The following is a 21,486-nucleotide window of genomic DNA, read 5'->3' on the forward strand; positions in this document are numbered from 1 at the left end:
ATGTGCGTAAGAACCGATGTCCTTCCTGGTCTATCTACAAATAAATCCTGAAAATCTTGCTGGACTTCCGGCAACTCCATCGTTTGTTCAGGCTCCAGCTGCGCTTTAGAGACTAGTTCCTTAATCACGGCTGAACTCTCTAACAGCCGCAGTAGGCCTTCACACGTGGGCGCTACAGACAAATCTGGCAACTGCTTATCCAATAACTCGGCTGCTTCCACTACGGGTACTTTTGATCGCGCGGATCCAAACTCTTGTGGCTCCTACGCGGAGGCATTCTCGATCTCCGCTTTCTGAGATTGCGAACCGTCATCCACTTCAGTTAGTTCCGTTTCGCGCGACTGCTTTTGCAGCTAACTTACGAGTTTTCGGTCTCGTTTGCGCCATCACGCTAGCCTCCCCGAACATTAGCCCTTTCTCGCGCAGAATCTGATCCGACCTATTTGAATTGGTAAGGGTCCTGCGTAGGAAGCGTAGGCGATACGGCAGCTTCCGTCTCAACTGTGCCGAAATGAACTTTAATAGCTACTTTTGCGACCTGAAGACATGCACTGTGAGTTCCTACAGCTTGATTTATCCAGACGCTTTTGCCTGTGGGCATCTCAGGTTCCACATAAGAGCTGTGAACCACGTCCATGGTAGCCGCAGAGTCTCGCAGCACGCGACATGGTTTCCCGTTTACCTCAAGGTCACGTATATACGGTTCGAGCAGCTTCACGTTCTCGTCATTGCAACCAATCGATAAAAACACTACCTTTACCTCGTCACATTGTGCACCTATGTGCCCTGGTTTATGACAGTTGTAGCAAATAAAGGGTTCCCTATTTTCCAATTTCTTTTGCTGCCATGTTTTAACTCAAGGGGTCCCTTCCGACCCGGAAGTACTACATTTGGAGGCACCATCAATTATAGGCTCGTTCTTTCTTTTTTCGGGACAAGCTTCGGCTTGCCGAACCTGAAATTGAGATCGCCTTTTCGACCGTCGCTGACTTCGCTAGCCCGACGCGTCACATATTCCTCGGCAAGTTCAGCGGCTCTGGCTATCGTACTAACTTCTGGCCTATCCTGAACCCACTACATCACGTTCTCAGGTAACCGGGTATAAAATTATTCAAGTGCAAAGCACTGAACAACCTTCTCGTGATCACCATAGGATTTTGTTCCTTAAGCCATTCCTCCATGTCTGACATAAGCTTATATGCAAACTCTGTATAGGACTCAATCCTAGCCTTTTCCATTTCGCGCAACTTCCGCCGACAGCCTATACATTTTCAGCAAACTGGACTTTACCTTATCTTAATCCTCAGCTTCCTCTCTGGTTAAGCGAGCGGTTGCGTCCGTTGCCTCGCCTGGTAACAGTGTGAGCAGACGCTGTAGCCATGACTCGCGAGGGAACCCTTGCTTCTCGCACGTTCGCTCGAGGTTCACCAAGAACAAACCAGTGTCCTCTCCGAGCTTGTAAGTCCGCATTAGCTCGGTCATCTTTAATGATACGCGCTCTCCTGCACTGTTTCCATCGCTCCTCTGCCCTGCTGCTCGAGCTCGTTCCTTTTCAATCTCGAGTCACTTCAATTCCAGTGCGTGTTCCCTCTTTTCCTTACGTTCTTCCAGTTCTTTATGTTCCTGCTGTTCACGCTCTTCTGCCTGACTTTTTGCAGCCTCCCTCTCTCTAATGATCTCTAGGCATTCCGTAAGCTCATCATCCTCAGCATTTAGAGCAAGAATAGCCTCAATCAGCTCTTGTTTACGGAGTGCGTCATTGGCATCCAGGCGCAACTGCTTCGCTAGCTCCAACAACTCCGGTTTGCGCAACGACTTTGAATTCATCGCTGTTTTCAGTGCTGCTCTCTCTACTGCACACAACTATCTTGCCGCAACCTAACTAGGCGACAGCAATAGCTCGAATTACCCGTTATCTTCTAACACTTTAACAAAACCTGGCAAAACTCAGCAAAGAAAGTCCCACACTCACCACCTTGCAGCCATGAATCCGGCGTAGACCATCGCAAACGCTGCATTCAGTTGCATCTTGGTAGACGAGGCTCGTAGATCCATGTAGCACCGCTGCCATCCAGTTGTTATGGGCCGGGGTTTGAGGAACCTTCAACAGCGTCTGCTTGGAGCTCGAACCAGGTTGACCATAGGAGAGGGTCCGGCAGGGAAGACGAGGCGCCGTGTAAAAACAATTAACAGAAGTTTAATACATGGTTACGGGTGAGCGGTGTGCTCCAAAGAAAACATACAAGTTCAGCGTGCATGCACCTGCACGCTATAGGGGCAAAGCAAAAGTGTTCTCCATGTAGCTGCTGGCCGGCTTTCGTTACAACCTCCACCATCCAGGCACTATCCCCTTCTCCTCTCCCCCACTGCAGGACATGGGGAAAACCAGACGAAGTAGAGATGGTGGGTGACCATATAACGGGGTGAACGTCCTCAGCGTGGGATGAGAGGGGTTTGCACGGCGGCGCGACAGGTTTCGTCTCTGTCCCGCGCGACGGACGCCTCTATTCATGATCACGTGCGAGATCGTTAGGCACGCCGATTACCATGCGTTTGCACGGGGTCCGAGCATGGCGGCTCAAAGTGAATCAGAATTGAGTACACGTGGTCCGGGCATCGCCGCCCTAAGGGAATCGTAACAGTGGCTATGGTGTTGTGCTACTAAGCACGAGGTCGCGGGTTCGATTGAAGAACAGGGCAGCCACATATCAATGGAGGCAGAATGCAAAAATGCTCGTATACTATGCTGTGGTTTCACGTTAAAAAACTCCAGGTGGTTAAAATTATCCCGGAGTCCTCCCTGTGGCGTGCCTCCTAATCCTAATACCGTACTGGCGGGCAAAACATTAAAATTTCCTTTAATGACTGTGCAGTCACCAGTGCACGGACAGGATGAACTCAAGACTCAACCTTAAAAAAAGTTGGAACTTTAATCGAACGACATAGCACTCAAGTGTAAAGCTATTTGAGCGAAAACTCAGGCTACGCGACTATGCCACGGGGCCAAAATTGTCTAGGCTGCACAACGAAGTCATCTGCTTCGCCAAGTTAAGCACTCCATATAGGGCCGGCTCGCACTTTCCTCTCACACTTGCTATCGATTGCGCAAACTGCAAACGTCTGTGTCAAGATCTCTTTTGCACCAATGATCGAACCCTGCGATCTTGGGGATCGAGCCGCGCACTGGGTCGCCGCTAAAACGCCATGACAATGCGATACTAACCAAATGGAGCCTTGTTGTACTTTCTTTTCAGCCCTGTATGCAACTTTTCAACCGTGTATAGAGGAAAGATATACAGGAATAGCATATTTCATTTCTTGTTTCAGCGGCGAAGGGTTTTATGCTTCGGCGCTGACACCTCTGCTAACGACGAGCTCGCACTTTGCGCTAGATGCAATTTTCCCGTGAGTGCGATGACTGCCGAAAGTTCACACACGGCCTCGTGGGCGCCTAGTGCTCGAACGTTGTGATTCTGGGCATCGAGCGGAGGCCGTGCATCGCAGCTGAGCAAATGCTACTGCAGATTTCTCAGTTAATTTTGAGCATTTCGCTCGGAACGATACGCAGCCCAATGAGACAGTGAGAATGTTTTACAATGTCACCGAAAAGAAAATATTTATCACGCTTTTATTGCAAACTAAATTGTAAATTCATCGAGCATGATTATTCATTTGTTTGAAGCAATAAGCATTTTTATGTACATCTCCAGCCTTTCATCACAATAATGTGTCTACATATATTGTTGAATGCTCTTCCATATTTTACAAAACAATGTCATATTGTTTTGATTCTTGAAGTTGATCGTGATAATGTCTGTGTAGTGCACGTAAACTTATGCTTTTAACTTGGCTAATAATCTTTCTGGCGCTTCGAAGTTCCTGCAACTTGTTATATGCCACGCATAAGATAACTTTGTGGAGCAGTTTCCAGTATTCGGCCGTAACAGATTCGGCGACATTGTTCGCAGATGCACACATTTATATGAACACTACAATCTTTCATGACGACTGAAAATTGAGAGGAAATAAATTACACAAACCCCCATAAAATAACGCATATCCTCCTTTGTTCCATGTGTGCGTGTAATTTTTCACACTGTTTTCTAGTCAACATGTCAGACCAACATGCCCAACAGTTGGTCTTTCTAAACCTTTCACGAATAATCATAAGACCAACGATAGATTTCCTCTCCAATAACTCTAAAAATGTGTTCACAGGTTTGTTGCTCTATTTGCACCAGTATTCTGCATTACAAATGGTCGTTCACCTTCTGTTTCAAGCCATCCTGTACAGGCCGCCGACTACGTACTCTGTGGTGTGCACCGTGGACTGCAACATCAGGATACTCGCACCAGCCGACGGTGTATGCGACTTTATATTCCTTGACTCCTTGTATGTGGCTTGCGGTGGCAGAGTCGGCGACGCGCAAACGACGCCGAAACTCCAGAATTTCCTCGACCTGGCTACTAAAGGCAACATCACGCAGTTTGGATGCTCCATCGACGCCTTGTAAGTTATCACATGTATGGCGCCAAGGTCATCAGTTTGAGCTAACGACAAAGCCTTGCACACATGTGCTGTCATAATCACAATATATGTCACTGGGTCGCGGAAATTTTTTTCAGTAAGAACATACACAGCTAGCATTCACTGGCAAGTGACAGCTAATAAACTTCATTCTTAGTTCCAGTTATGGCAATTTGAATTGAAGGATAATCTCCTCGCGACTTCCTTTATGCTTGTTGCAAGCTTAATCCATAAGGAGCGGTAGGCATGGTCAGCGGTAGCCACCACTGCAACTCCTAGAAACAGCGCTACTTAAAACTACAAAATCCATTGTGTGAAAACAAAATTCAAGTGATGTACGGCAATAGGCTTGAATGACGCTGAAGGGAACTTGGTTTGCTACTTAAACGAGCTAAAGCTTGGCCAATGAGGCTTCCTTAGCTATACAAAATCGCGAGATGTCGTGGGGTTAGTGACCTCGCGCTGTGAAAAAAAAAAATATTTTCTTATTGTCGTTTTTGCTTAGTGACTAACATACGACCTGCGATGATGATGACTAACATGCGATAATTTACACAAGATTGTTGACTCTCGAACAACACGGACCACAATTATCATGTATTAGTTCTAACGATGATGCATGCTGATATATTACTGCAGTGTGTATCTCATCCAGCTCGTGGTACTCGAATTAACGCCTCTCTTTTATGTTTTTTTCGTTCGCAGGCAGCTTAGTGAATTTGTCACAGATATTGGGAAATCAGGCTCTCTGAAATGGGCACAGGAGAAACTGTGGTCAAACAACGTGTACCACTGGGGCGTCATGAATATCTATCATGTTCTCCTGGTCCAAGACCCAGATATTGTGGAAAAATCGCTCGAGGCCTTGAAGGTAAATTCATCACATTTGATGTAATATCTAAAACATAACTTCAGCTTGCATGTTTAAGGACTGCTTCGAGTGCAGTGGCAGGTTAGTGGGGCTTGCTTTGAGGTAAGCGCGCTATGGTCACTCATCAATAAAAGAACTCTGCGCAATCAATCGCCTTTATAACAATGCGGTTGCGTCTTTCAATATGCGCCAACTTCTGTATACTTGACATTCGCTTTAAATACTCCGCACTGTAGTGCAAATATTAGAAGCAGATTCACCTAAATACAATACATATTTAAGAAAAACTGACAACCGACATTGAAAGAAGTCAAATATTTCTGCGAATGCCCGCCAATTTATTTCGTCAAGTTTAGCGCCGTCAAGCAGCAAACAAGCATGTTCACAATGTCAGCGCACAAACCTGTTCACTGCTGCTACATCCGAAGTATTGGCCAGGGCAATCTGAAGTATGCGACATTACTTCGTGTTCAGATTGATTTGGCGCAATACGGCCTGCGGCACCCACCGGCTGCTTCGGTGTGCTAGCTGTTCACAGCGCTAACCCAGAATTTGGTTACTCGGCAAGTTCGCTATAATTGCCTCTGCTGCCGGGCAAGCACATTTACAGCTATGCCTAGTGTAGCTTTGTTTTAATGGGAAAGCCTTATGTGCCCCATTACGTGGAAATCCTTCGTTGTCGTTGGCGGTTGGCACCGAAAGATGGTACGAAAAAATGACCGATGGCGCGAGAAAAAAGAAAGACGTCAGAAATGCCCGGATTGGCGTTAATTTTGTCACGCAAGTTTGTGTGTACAAAGCCCATTAATGGAATTGAAAAGAAAATTTCGTGGGTTTCCGCCTGGAGTGGAATTGAACCCGGGCCTCCGGGGTGCTTTCGGCCTCACCGACCTCTGTATTTTGTTTCCTTTATTTACATCGAAGTATGGTTTTTATGTCTACTGAAGACTTTTTATTTACTGCATGGTGTTTCCTCTAGTGTCAATCAGCGCCTGATATTAACATTTTCTCGCAATGCCAACTGATGCTCAGTTTGTTTCTGAATGCCGTAGCTGCTCAGCTAAGTTGAGCCGTTTCTGAGCGCTGGTAGCTCGCCCGCTTGTAATGCAAAAAGCCAGCCGTTTAGAAACGCGTATATGAAATCCTTGTACTGGCTATATCAGCGTAGTTGTGAAAGTTGAACATGCTTATTTCCAGGAAGATTACAACATCCCTGCGGTAGGCAACGACTAGCGGCCAAACGTCTGACGAGGTCTTCGCTCCCTGACAAAAGATACAGCCCACAGCAGTAGGCAATAGAGAGAGAGAAAAAAATCAAGAAAAACAGAATATGAAAACTTGCATTTCATCAAAGTACATGGCATATGCTCATCTTCAAGTGTTATCACGCGCACAAGTCCATACACTTTTAATTGGGGACGTTCAAATATGATGGAACAAATCTATTTCAAAACTGTGAATAACGGCGCATTCCTTTTTTATGCATCAGCTAAAGATCTCTTTAGAAATAATTTGAGCATGTAAAGAATAAAGATTTGAAAAACAATAAATACAATTGTAAATATTGAATTTAAATTCAGTAAGTGTATTTGTTTAAAATCTACTATAAATTTAGTAGAAAGAGGGAACGATTGATAATAATGCTTGAATTGTTCCGTTTGTAGTGTAAAATCAACACTCAATTCAGGAATGTTTGAGAACAACTCTACGCTCGTTAGCTTGCTAGCATGCTTAGTTGGGATTTCCTTTGCATTCCGAGTGGAGCTTCTGAAGCCATACCTCGGGCACTCGGTGCTTCGGTAGGCATTCTGTTATCGGAGGTGATTAATATGCTGTGTCAGCTTGAAATTGCATATTTTGCCATTGGATAGAATTTCACGTTTAGTAAAAAACTTGTTTAGTGGCTAGGACCTTCACAGCATCCTTGCACTTTCCTACGATACCAAGCACGCGCTGCTTCAAAATGTCCAGGCCTAATTAGCTTTTGTTGTGGTTCCCTATACCAGCATTCCATATAATAGTTTAGATTAAAATACGGTATAATGCGTTGATTTACATAAACACGAAGGAAGCAAAGCAGCTGTCTTACTCAGGCTCCTACAGAACAAGCTAGATCAGTTAGGAGGTGATTCCCATGCGGCTTTCATGAGGGCGGTTCATTGAACCACACCCTCAAGAACTGCGTGTATACTTGACCGAGCCAGTCGTCGCCATAATAGCTTGTTGTGCTCCTACTCGTATGCTTCTTAAATGGCCTAAACAAAGTGTGTTTAGTTTTTTTATAGCGAAGCTGTTAAGGGCTCACCTTTCGATCGTCGCGTCCGGCAATAGAAAAAAACTCTCATTGGCCGTATGCTGTAGGTGCAAGTGAAAGCGAGCGAGGGCAACAGGCACGCGCTTTCACGGGGAGTGAACGCACGGCGGAGAAAAAACGCTACTTACGTGCGAGTTAAAGCGCGCGAGGGTGAGGGACGCGCGCTTTCGCGGGGAGCGAACGCACGGCGCAGAGCAAACGCGACTTCCCAATGGAAGGGGAGTGGTGGGCGAGGAGGACATCGAGGCGCTATAGACTGTGCGTGTGCATGCTCGCTCTCCCACTGCGGCGCATGCGCGCAGCCCTGCCGGCCTCTGCCGCCGACTATCTCTGGGCTCTCCCGCCTCTCCCACAGTGTCGACAACGGCGTTTAGCCATTCGTCACGTTTCCGGCGTTTTGCGAGCGGTTGTGTGCGGTCACACAAACAACGCGCAGAACTATTCTCGATGGCGGCGGCATTTTGCCCGCGTTCGTACCGAACACGCGCGGCGTTGGTTACGTGTTTATGAAGAACGTGCCAACATTTGCCGTACACCCTAGGGCGGTGTACCGTAGCGACCATAAGGCCATGGTTCCTGTGGTAACTAAATCAATGAAAACCACCGGATCATATATTTTTCTCATTCTTTAATAGTTCAAATAATCAATTATACCATTACATCTTAATAGTCATAATTGTAAATACATAATTCCCACCATAGACAGCTTCGATGGTCTTCCATCTCCACCCCAGTGGAATGGCTGACATTTTGGTAATCAGTTTTAATTTGTTAGTAGTCAGCCAGCCTGAAAGCATTGAACTGTACAAATTTGTTGCAACTTCTACTTCCCGAATTGTGCAACCAGTATTATAACCAAGATTGCGTCTTCGGCTAACATTTTAATTTTGATTGTATTATAGAGAAAAAGCACTATACCTAAGATACCTTGCAGAACTCCTTTTATACTATAGTCCTAAGTACTTGGACACTGCATTATCTATGCTAAAGAATTGATACCTTGATGACAGGCAGCTTTCAGTTAAGTTCATCACAATTCCATGGATTCCACAGCGGCTCGTACCTATGATCGTACATATGATGGCCAGCAGCATTAAATGCTTTACGAGAGTCAAATAAAATACCTAACGTCCAAATTCCATTCTCAATACTATCAATCTGATTTTTACACTTATTAGTGCTTCCTCTGTAGCTTTATAAACCGTACTGATATAATTACAATATAATATATCCGTTTATGTATTTTGCGTAACATCCATTTATACATCTTTTTAGATATTTTACAAATGTGAGATTGTACTGATATCCGTCAAACAATAATTAGCTCGTAAATATTGCCTCCGTTATAGACATGAATAAGATTTGCCACTTAATGTTTCATTGGAATATGATAATGACATATGACAACATTTTGCGCAATGCTGGAGAATTCACCATATTCCTTACGTTTTAAAATTGCGGCCTGTCCTCATACGTTTGAGCCGTGTTCACAGAGTAATGGTTAAAAGCATTTGCAAGTTTCCTCTCCTGCAAGATAGCGCCATTAAATTTTATTTGTTTAGGTTCAGTGGGTTATAAACTTCTTCAAGGTAAACAACTACTTTCCTTCCATATGTTCGCGGTATGTGACAGTATGCGTGAAAACATGCATTCATGAGTGGCTATGTTAGGTTTTCTAGTCTAGGCTACTTAAATTGTTGCGAAATTGCTTAAACTCTAGCAAAAGTTGTTTTCTCTTTAGAGAGGTTTACAATACACTTGAAAGAGAATTTGGCCAGTCACAAACGAATTTTTCGACATGTTGGTTGTTGCACACTAGAGGTATGCCACTATACACGTTCTTTGAGTTCATCGTCATGTTAAAATGATATATAAATATCAAACACTGCCAAAAAATTGACCCGCCTGGTTGCTTAGCGGCTATGGTGTTGCGTCACTAAGCACAAGGTCACGGGATCAAATCCCAGCCACGGCGGCCGCATTTCTATGGGGGTGAAATGCTTATACCAACCGGGTACATAGATTTAGGTGCACGCTAAAGATCCCCAGGTGGTCAAAATTGATCCGGAGTCGCCCGCTACGGCGTGCCTCATAATCACATCGTAGTGCTTACACTAAAAATTTTTTTTTCATCGGAACATGTGCTCGGTAAAACGATGAGCACACAAGAGTCAACAACAGCAGTGAGTACAGCCATCGGTCATTGAATTGTTTACGAAAGCCCGCAATAAAACATCTCACATCGTAGATTCAAGAATATTTGCGAGCACTTATTTAAGAATGTACACAGTTTTTGTCACACTCGCGCAATCTGATCACACATGGTTCCTTCACTAATTGGCAATAATATTCAAAAAGTTTACGAAATGTACGGGCGTCTCGCGCCGCCACAGAACTTCATAACCGTATAGTATCATGGTGAAAACATATCGGATTATGTAAACCACGCATGAAAATTGGCAGCTGCGGTGCACGTTTTCATAATATAAATGCAGTTGAGCATTTATATTATGGCATATACATCTTTGCAAAGGTTTTGCGAAGGTTGGGAAGGTTATGTAGCCATTCTTAAAAGCTGGTTCGCAAACAACTATTAGCAACATTGTATTGTTTCACGTACAGCGTTCGTACGCGGACGGACAGAAAACAGCAGTTCGACAACTTATGACATAATGCATCACTTGCCTTCTCATTTCATTCGGATGATATGACTTTTTTCAACTATGGCAGCTTATTTTTAAGCAGAGATGCTTACTTCAACAAAGAATAGGAAGATACCTTCAAACATTTGAGCTTAAATTCATGGTTTTAGTAATTAACGTTACACCTAACGACTGTTGCTTCACTTAGATAGGAGTGTAAACACCAATTAAAGTAACTTGACTAACCCAATCAGGAAGTATGACTGACAGCAGACAGCTAAAAGGTAACATATTTCAATTTCAACGTCCAGGAATGAAGCGTGTGGCTCCCTTCTCCGGACTCGTCACGATAGCCTTCACGAAAGCGTCCTTGTTGGGACCGAAATAGCTTGACGTTAAAGTCGCCGATGACCGTGCATTTTCACACCAGATGCACGTGCGATCGCCGAAACACGGCCGGAAGACGCAAGCACGCGTCCGGCGTCGATGAATGTAGGTGCACCTGTGAAACTTAAAGTCCCTAGATATATATATATATATATATATATATATATATATTGCTTTCAAAGAGCAGAAAATCTAGGGACTTTAGTGAAACTGAGCCGATGACGGACGAGTTCTCCGCCGTCAACGCGTTGGCGGTTCACGTGAATAACGTGACATTGGCTACTCATACTTTACATCACTCAAAGATTATTGACTCCTGTTGGCGGGAATTTTAATAGTGAAGCTGTTTAAGCTATCCGTAAAACTGTAAAACTGTGCTCGTCGACCGAAAGAACCTCGCCTGTGGGTCGATCGTGGAGGTTGTGCAAAACCGTGCAAAGCAGCTCTTAGCATAGCATACCCATGCATAAAATACCTTAGCTAGGTGCATGGTGGGGAAAGGGAAGTGACGGTTAGGAGGAGTGATGTGAGGGTGAGAAGGACGAAAAGGAGGAGGCGAGAGCATAAAGCATGGCATAGCCTTCCACAGTATAGTTTAAGAAGGGAATGGGAAAGGTAATTCAGCGTGGTGAGTGATGTAAGGTGAGGAGGAGGAGGGAAAGGGGGAGGTGAGAGGGCATACCATAGCATAGCCATGGTACAATATAATACAGCAAGCGGCGTGAAAGTGAAGTGAGGGTGAGTAGGAGGGAAGGGAGGAGTTTTTGTTGACTCTGTGCCGTGCGTAGGATGATTTCGTTGTTGTAACGCTGGTCACGTGGCCTGCTTGCAAGAGTCGCGGGAAGTGGGGGAAACAGCTGCGCCTCATCGATAGGGGCGAGAGGTGAGAGGCGGAGGGGAAAGGAGAGGGAGAAAGGGGCAGCAGAAAAGGTGAAGGGGAGGGCGAAGAACCGCTGTTCGCGTTAGCGTTGGGGGCAGTGCCGGGACGCCGATCCCGAAGTGCGCCCGACTTAACCAAGCATAACCCGTAAGGCCAGGACCAGATAGGTGCCGATCAGCTCCGCTGTTTCTTTAGCCTTGCACCACTAGTGCAAGCTACGCTAATTCTTTTTAACTATGGAATTGTGCGATGCACATCGTTTTATGAGAAATTGCTGGGGCTAGGTTCGCGATTTAGACCATTTAGCCCTTGGGTATTGCGCACTATGCAAGAGTAAAAAAAATGTCATTCGAGAATTTGCTGTCTGAACTCATTTTAGGACTTTTTCAACTGATGATTTCTTTCTTGCATACAATTCGGGATTAGGTCATTTCGAAGGCTGGTGAAGCACTTTAGTGCATCATTCCGCTGCTGTATCCTCCTGAGACCAGTATCAAACTCAGCTACATAGTTGTTTTCGAAGTCTGTTTTTATCGCTGTCTGGCATGCTACATGCGTGAAAAAAGCATTTTTACTTGCGGCTTTTACACTGCAGAAGCGGCATATCCATGCACTTGGACAAAGTCACCATCTCCTTATTTTATGACATGTCAAAAACTACTTTGGCATCAACACAGAGGTAAAGATGGAACACAGTGTAGTTAGTTGCCATGCTTGTGAATTTTCATTTCATTTCGTAGTATTAGAAACGTACTCATTGGTTGCTTTTCATGGGCTTTGATGATACAGTGTCCCATATCACATCAGTGTCAATAGTGTTCCTGCTAATTTGAATGTTCGCCCACCCCTCATGTTAAGCCCCTTGAACATGGTTATTTGAAGTATTGTACATAAATACATAAATAAATTAATTAATTGTGTCACCCAGACAAATAAACTACCATTATGAAATACCTTATGAATTATGAAGTACGTACATTACACCCACGATTAATATTTTCTGTAATTGTTTCATGGTTACTTTTGGGAGAGATTGAACGGAATGCATACTATTATTGGAAGTGTTATCAGGTGAATATGACACTGCCCAATGAAGGGTTTTCCTAAAGCAGATTATTCTTGTTTAACTCTTGTAGGAAGCGGCACAGTTCTCACAACCCTCCCCCGTAAAAAGGGTTGCATCGTACACCTTTCTCGGAGTATTTGGTCACTCATTTGTGAACGCCTGTGAAACTATCGGCCTCTACTCGAAGTAAGTGCGGCAAACTAAAATCATGAACTGAAATTGCAGATGCTGTTGTTACACCTTGCAAACTGCATATAACGGCAATTTAGGAGCTCTTAACAGGACTTATTGACAGCTAACGTGGGTTAGCTTACACACATGTATTAGAATATAATATTGTTATAGCACCGCCCAGATACGGCAAGCACTACACTGCTGCACCAGTATGTTCATAGTTAATGGCTAATCTTGTGTAAAAACAACGCCACATAGGCTCAGCTAATTGTCTGGTTGCATTGTTGTGGCAGTTACTTGTACAAACAGAATAAATGGACGACTCAAACAAAATTGAAATCTACGTATTGCGAATCTTTATGCGAACTGATGCAACGCGCGACGGCTTACACGCGTCGAGCTCGTGGCGCCCGGGACGCGATTTGCCGTGATCCTAACGCTTAGTGTTTTAAGACGCCGACAGGTAGCAGAACCAATGAGGTATTACATTTTTGAAGCCTCCCTTTACAGAACTATAGCTAAACCATCACGACGCTCGTCCGCGTCTGTTGGTCCAGGTAGTGCGCTGACGACCAAAGGGGCTCGTCCCTGTGAGTTGATATATAGCACGTGTGTGATCAACTCACACTCAACGCGCTTTACGTGTCAGCCAAGCATCAAGCGTGACCTCATTTAGAATAAGGGTCTCCGGCCTCTGGTGCAAAGATGCTTCTCAAAAACCGCAATGATCTCATGAACAAACATGCAGTGCCACGGACTTCCTTTCGCGGCAGAAAGCCTGTTTATTCAGTCAGAGATGATGTACGATGGCTATCCAATCACGGTTTCTTGTTTTGTTCGCGGCTTTTTACTTGGCCAAAGAATTTTGCTAAAGAGGCTAGATGCATGACAAACCCTCGTTTGACTCAAAGGACAATGCTTTGTGCTATCATTTTACCTCCCAATTTATTTGGTTATGAATTGTACGAAATTTGCATATATTTCTTTATTTCAGCAAATTTCTTGCACAACATATCCGTATTCGAAGAACAAACTTATGCAGATCTAAGGCACACGTAGCAGTGTTCGTGAAGCAGTGCTTTAGAGTAGTGCTAAACAAATGCCACATAACTAGCGTTGACGATGGCCAAAGGAATCGAAACATCATGGATTAAGTTCCACCACCAAAAAAAAAAACAACAACTGAAATGCACGGAAGGAGCTCAGCTGACGTGCGCTGCTTGTCCCCTGCATAACAAAGCAGACGCTGAAACCTGTAAAAACAGGGCTCAACTTTGGAATATCGCTACCAAATGCTGCGACGAGTTCAGCTCAGGCTTCCTAGTTAAAACGTTAGAATGTTGCATTTCAAACGGACCGCAGGTATCGTTGCCTCAACCAATGTCGCATAAGGCTTAACATACCAGGTAATATTTCGCACCCTGTCCCAACGTTACTAGACTAGCTTCAGTTGTAAAACTCTCCGCCCGTGCGCTTACCGCCACTGTCGGCACTCCATGGGCAGCCGACCGATGGCGGCACCGTTCCATCGCGCTCCACTGCAGACGCCTCGCCGCAGCCTTCAGCTCGTGCGGATGGGCAGCTTGTCCGTGTTTAATTCACGCTCGCTGGCGTTCTCCCTATAGTCCGAATTAGTGATACCATGCGAAAGCGGTATCCACCTACAGCAATAAGATATATCGCGCTAGTTGCTTAATACTGAAAGAAGGGTAACCTGTACGATAGGAAGAAACGCATACGACGAAGAGCAGAAGCTGCGTTTTTAACTGTCGTGTGTTTCTTCCTGCCGCATAAACCTTCGACGCAGTTTACTTTCCCATACAGCAGCTTGGCACGTTTTCTCGCCGCCTTTATTTACTTAACACTTTGGTCTGGGGCAGTTATACGCCAGCTAGCGAGATCAAATTTGTTATCCACAAAAATAACAGCACAACTTTCTTGTAAACCAATGAATGCTTTATTAAAGAAAACGAAGTAAACAACAACTGTATACCCCTATATATATATAGCTAAGACTTAAACTGTCAGAAGGAACATAATCTGGACAAATGATTTGGGCCTAAGTGCAAACCAACTCCACCTACAGCAGCTTGGCACGTTTGCTCGCTGCCTTTACTTCAAGACTGGATCCCCGCCGCTGCTCCGGGAACCTTGCCTAAGAATCCATTTTTATGCAAGGTTCCTGCAAGGTATGCGTGTATGCATGCTTGTGACTAAATAAAAATTAGCGCAGCCTGCACAAAGTGGCGCAAGGCTAAAGAAACAGCGGAACTGATCGGCACCTAGCTGATCCTGGCCTTACGAGTTATGCTTTTCCGGAATTTATTTATTATTGATCCATCACCTATTGGTAGGCTATCGCAAGGTATTGGCCGCGTATTTGGGCTAGGCTAAGCACTACCAAGTCATCCCCAGCATTTCCCGGAATTTATTGATTATTGATCGATTATATATTAGCTATTGATTGGCTAACGCAAGGTATTGGCCACGTATTTGGGCTAGACTAAGCACTGCAAAGTCATCCCCAGCATTTTCCGGAATTTATTGTTTATTGATCGATTAGCTATTGAGTGGCTATCGCAAGGTGAGGCGAGGCGCAGCTGTGCGCAGTGACGTCATCGCTAGGCTAGTATTTGCGAACACTACGCGGGGAAGCAAAAATCTTAAACAACTCCGCTGTTAAATATGTAATGAAGCGTGCACTCTGTTCCCGAAAGTGCAAGGGGCACCCAACACAACTCAGCGTATTCTCGGACAGCTCTTCTAAGATGGCCCAGAACAGGTCACCAAACATATCTCTTCATTTGCGTTTTTTCCCCCGGCTGGTTCGACAGATACGAGGAAAGGCTCGAGAACACTTTCGGCACTGCACCCTCGGCAAGTGTCCACTTGTCTCGTGGCACTTCAACCGTCTCTCCATTGATAATATGCACTAACACTTTAGTCCTGCTCAGGGATGTGTAAATCGCACACCACTGATTTCCGCAGAGAGTTCCCGGTCGGCACGAGGAATGGCTGTGTTCAACGCCGAGTGAAGTGTCGCATTTCTGGGAGCACAGAAGAAGTGGCGCGCCAAACTGTCGACATCGTTCGATAGCCGCTTGTTGCAGTCGGGAACGCAGCACGTCGGCATCGTCGGCTAATATCCTTGTCAAACGCGGCGAAGGCTACAGTTTCGCGGATGACATGCTTCCTGAAATCCGCCGTCAACAACCAACCACAGAATACACCAACGCTGCACCGCGTGTTTCGTCCGGCCAGTTCGCGTAGCCGGCTAGTGGGGAAGTGAAGTTGGGTGCGATGGCAGCGCCATGAAGGCGTGGGCGGGTGGCGGTTCCGCGCAACGCCGCCGAGTTTTACAACTGAAGCTAGTCTAGTAACGTTGCCGTGTCGCGTGGCCTGTTCACTACATATCGCACCATATACCATTCACATTATTGTGTAAGACGGCCTCGTGAGACCTAACTCAAACGGTTACAATGGGAACCATAAAATTAAACAAAGAACGAATTGATAGGACAATGTTTATCCCCTCTGCACTCCAATGGAAGTGTTTATTTGAGGGGCAATACGCAAAATAAGCAATGCACCAAATATATCTGTTTACTTTGCGTCCAGTTCTGACTTACATTTTTATATAATTCCTGGAAGTGGGTCTGGAGGGAGGGTGGTCTTTTTTCTTTGATTGTCATCGCAATCATCAAAGTTTGTGTGTGTTGTTTTGAGATCTCGCGTTTAACAATCCATTGATTGTGGAACTGTGGTGATGACTCCCGAATGAGTAATTTGTTGGCTAATTCATCGCTACAAAGATTATCAACAATTTCGAATGGCAACCATTAACATACTCTCCAAATTCTTTAAAGGTCTCTCTTCTCTCCGGATATGATTGTCGTGCTTGGCCATCTTTCATTCCAAGAGAACAAATTCAAGGGATTCTCCTACTATTGTTTTATGTTGGCGCCCAATCAGATTGCTTTGGCACAGTGGATTGCATATGGCAAAGAGGCGAAGCTGTACAGTCATACAGTCGTAAGTACATAACTTAAAAACACCTACTAATTGCAAAAAATGTTATCACAAAATAAAAAATGTGCACCCAAAAGCCACGATAATTATCAGTGTTACGTAATATATTTATCATCGTTTATTAAATAAGTGATGTTCTTGAAGTTGTATGTCTGTTGCAGTGAGGAGATTAAGGTGGCGTTTCTTGTTAGTTCACGTAATATTTTTGTGAGCAGGGCCGGCATTCACAAGCAGCTCTTGCACTAAGATTGTTCGCAAGAGCCAATTCGAGCCAATCAAGATGCTGGACATATGGGTAGGAAAGGCGGCAACTCAAACGCATCGAGCCGCTACGAACGCGCAGCTTTGTGTGTTAAGCCCCTGAGCCATGGACCGGCACATCCTTAGCGGTAGTATAGGAGACTGTAAATTTAGGCCAAACATCCGTATGTGTTTTCACTAGAACTGCTGGAGCGCCAGCGTCGAACGCGATGGCTATCCTCCTTTCCTGCTGCCGCCAAAGAGACAGAGGGTTGTGGCTGAAGCGGAGTGCTGTCCTTCCTCAGCGCTCAATCAGATCATCAAAGCCTTCAGATCGCCGAAAGCTCTCGCTCGACAACACGTGTGCCGCACGAATCTTTAATACAATTAGTTAGTATCCGGTGACGAATGCGCCCCGCAACACAAGTACTAACCTTGTCCGACCACCGCGTACGATCGCCCGCAACCACAGGAAAGGGCACGCTCTTATATAGAGCTCTTAAAAGCTCTTATAGTTTAACAGATTTTGCACACACCATCGATGACGACTGTCAATGTAATTGAATGCCCCGAACAAACAAGTGAGCGAACGAAGGGACGAAGGAATTAGATAGTGAACAAACGGGCGAATGAACGAGCAAGTGAGTGAGTAAACGAGCAACGAGCAAACCAGCGCCTCCTCTATTTATTTCTTTTTTTTTTTCAATGCCAGTGCTATCGCTCGCTCCGCAATGGGAGCCGTTGGTGCGCCTTAGTTCAGTGATTTGCCGCGATGTGACGCTAACCATGCAGAGGGTATAGGTAGCCTACATGCAACGCCGATTTGCATGTAGTATCCCTAAGAGGGCACGACTGCTTGCGTCACGCGTGCGTCTGAGCTACTGACCGCGCGCCGTTCCGGAGGAGATTCGATAGACGCTTCACACGTCTGTCAGGATTACTTCCTCCGACTTCCGTCGTGAGGCGTCCCCCAGAGGGTACTCTCCCCCACGACCGAAAGGCTAGGTGGCGTTGCGCAAACGCTAGCCGATGGGGGAGAGTAGGAAAGGGCGATCGGAGAGGGTGGTGAACCGCTGGATCGGCCGCATCTGTCTAGCATTGAAAATTACAAGAGGCGCTGAGCAAACGAACGAGCGAGCAACGAGAAAACGAATGAACGTTTTTATTGCGGAATCCCGACCACCGACCAACAGTCCACCACAAAAACTGCCGAAAGAGCCAAATAAATAGTATTTCATACAAATTAAGGCAGCGAAAGCTTGCCCTTAAATAACTGCGAGGGGACCTTACGGGCATGTTGGTGCAACAGAACACGTGAAGCAACTGCTGCTGCGCAGCCGAAACAACACCGTGGTAGTTACCAGGCGTCTTAGAACGTTCGCGCGACGAGAGGAGCTCCGCCAGTGGGAATGCACGCACCGCACGTAGATGGTGCACGAGATGAGGCGGAAGGAAAACCGTCGTTGTTTGTTCGCTTAATGCGGCCCCGAACAACCACTCGGGCTTGGAGAAAAAACACATTCTGCGAATAGCGTACGCTGCTGTGAGTACCTCAGCAGATTTTGCACTCGTCCGTGGCGTGTGGGGTTAAGAAGCGGAGCGAGAATTCACCTTTTATTGCGATAGCAATTATATGGACACTTCCACCGGATTTCTGCCGTCGGCGTCGCCGTCGCCGTGAGGTTCCGTATAGATAAAATCTTCGCCGCGCGCCGTATGCCCGAGCGGAAGCGTGCGAGGACGCACGCTGTCAGAACGCACTCAATCTTCCACGCGCAAGCAAGGAAGCGAGAAGCGAGCGCCGGAGGGAGCGTAGGGGGGCGGGGGGGGGGGGGCATTTCTACTCTGCCAACAACCGCGCTCGTCGCTCGCTCGCACCGTCTCTTATCTCCACACGGCTCTGACCTTTACATTCGCCGCTCAGTTTCCGTTGAAGCGATAGACCGCACGTACCTTCCCCGTTGCGGCGTATATGCGCTTGCTGCCAGCGTTTTGACAGTCGTTGTCTGCAGTCATTCAGTGTGATCTATTCATGTTTGTTTGTGCGCGCTCACACCACAGTTAGTAATAGTCGGGCCACATTTTCCAACGCACGCTACACATGCAATGCTGCCCGGATCGGCAGTGCAGCGCTACAGGTGCGTCCCACGCACGCGCTGCCCACGGGCAGCGCTTCTCATCAACACCACCGTTTCACACGCGCCTTCTCGTGGTCATCGAGTCTCTCTTCATGTCGGTCTACTTACGCCGCAGCACACCTGCTTACTTAATCAGCTCATGTTTACTACAATTCATATTGCTACCAAAGCCTCTCACCTTACTTCGTGTCACATTGCTGTGTTACTATCGCATTCATTGCTTCGCCCTTAGGGCGAAACTGTGACATTTTTTCTCAAACGCCTTGTTTTCAACACCAGCCTCTCTTCACACTTTTCTGGCTACTATATTTCGTCATATACGTATTAGATTCCCATACGCGGCTGCTTTTGGTCATTAGCTGGCCTCAATCAAGAAGCGTGTTTGGATCAGTGCGCTTCTTCCTGCTGTTACTGTGTATATTTATTGGCGCAGTTTAACAAACAATCTGAAATAAGCGACAACCTGCGTTTCGAATTTCGGTAATAATTACGCACAGGCTCCCGCATATTTAGCTATATCACGCGAGCGTCCATCACGCATCATTTCAGCGCCTTTAAGCGGCGATAATCAGTGAGACCGGCAGACGTACTCTGAAGTGCACTAAGCACACAGGACACTCTGCTGTGCAAGAGTCGTCTAATGCGATGTTCCCTTCAGGACGACGTACGGCCATATTATAGTGTTCTCGCGCGATATAGCTAAAAATGCGGGAGGCTGTACATCCGAAAGGCACCGATTATCGTCTGCTCGCGCTCGGCCACGACCGCCCGCGTAGGCACTAAACTTCGGCCACACTAGCCTCTAATCGGTAGCCTCGAACCGCGCGAAACTCGAGGTCAAATTACACGTGCGCCCGCGAGCTCACGCTCACTCCTTGCCGCTACTGGTGAGACGCCTTGACAGACATCGCTTCGTATTCAGCTATTTACGGCACTTCAAAGTGAGTAATCTGGATGTGGCTACTATCCGTCGGTTAGGCTGGTGCAGCACAAAGCCGGTCCGCACCACGTAGAACGTTTAGACATGAGCACATGGGCGCGATGGCGCTCTGCAGCCTAGTCGTGCACATAACTCACCGCCCTTGCATGTAGCTGCATCTGCTACGTAACGTAGATGCCGCGGCCTCCACGGGCCTCCACAAGCCTGCTCGCTCAGCTCACTGAGGCTATAGCTGAGGATAAGGTTGCCAACTCTTTATGGACAAAGTTGGGACTTAGTGGAAGCCCTGTCAATGGCAAGAGATACCAGTCTGTACATGCAACAGAGATAAAAAATATTTTTTAGACAAAGCTTGTTGTGATTTGCAAGAAATGTGCTCAATATTTGGCTCGCTAACACGGCTACAAAAAGGATAGAATTACTGCGATTGTATAGCCTATAACATAAGCGGAACTCCGACAAACACGAAATCGCCGTCTTGTTTATGACTATACAAAGGAATACACAAAAAAATGTGCAAACCAGCTGTCGGGAAATAAAACAAGCAAAATCTCGCCCCTTTATTGTTACACAGTCGAAAAAAAAAGTCGCGACATTTGGCCTGTCCTGACTGGGTCAAGTTGGGACACAGGACATTTACTTAAAATTCGGGATTGTCCCACTAAATTAGGGACGGTTGGCAACCCTAGCTGAGGAGAACCGCGTGCTGTGAGTGGTCACTGTGGGTGACGTGGCTACAGGCGCATGGCGAGCCTGCCCGACCGCCAACATCTGACTGGAACCGGTCGTCTGCTTCCAGAGTTGCACACCTTCGAGCTATGTCACCATCACTAGGGGGTTTTACGTGCCAAAACCACGCTCTAATTATGAGGCACGCCGTATCCGTAGCCGTGGGGGACTCCAGAAATTTGGACCACCTGGGTTCTTTAACGTCCACCTAAATCTAAGTACACAGGTGGTTTCGCATTTCGCCCCCATCGAAATGCGGCCGCCGTGGCCGAGATTCGATTCCGCGACCTCGTGCTCAGCAGCTCAACGCCATAGCCGCTGAACAACCACAGCGTGTGTGGTCGAAGCTCGTTACCGGAAAACATAATTCATAACATTCAAACATTCAAATAATTAACAAAAATTCACAAATAACTTCTTAGGTAATTACTTTACGACACGTATTGCAATTTACGAATTGTAGCCGGTGAGGTTCTCTGGCGTATCCACTTGGAATGAATTTCCACAATGACACCAGATTGGAGATATGCGCCATCAAACTCGCCGTA

The 21,486-nt window shown here is 46.2% G+C and overlaps 1 protein-coding gene across 1 annotated transcript in view; it reads left to right on the forward strand.

The window, feature by feature from the left end:
- LOC125945718 (uncharacterized) overlaps positions 1-21,043 on the forward strand; it is a 36,070-nt gene extending 15,027 nt beyond the window's left edge. The window contains exons 4-7 of the mRNA XM_049667972.1: positions 5,234-5,399; positions 12,759-12,874; positions 16,729-16,878; positions 20,950-21,043. Coding sequence (XP_049523929.1) covers positions 5,234-5,399; positions 12,759-12,874; positions 16,729-16,878; positions 20,950-21,043 — 526 coding nt within the window. The remainder of the gene's footprint in view (positions 1-5,233; positions 5,400-12,758; positions 12,875-16,728; positions 16,879-20,949) is intronic.
- The last annotated feature ends 443 nt before the right edge of the window (positions 21,044-21,486 follow it).

Source organism: Dermacentor silvarum, chromosome 5 (assembly GCF_013339745.2).
Source record: "Dermacentor silvarum isolate Dsil-2018 chromosome 5, BIME_Dsil_1.4, whole genome shotgun sequence".
NCBI lineage: Eukaryota > Metazoa > Arthropoda > Arachnida > Ixodida > Ixodidae > Dermacentor > Dermacentor silvarum.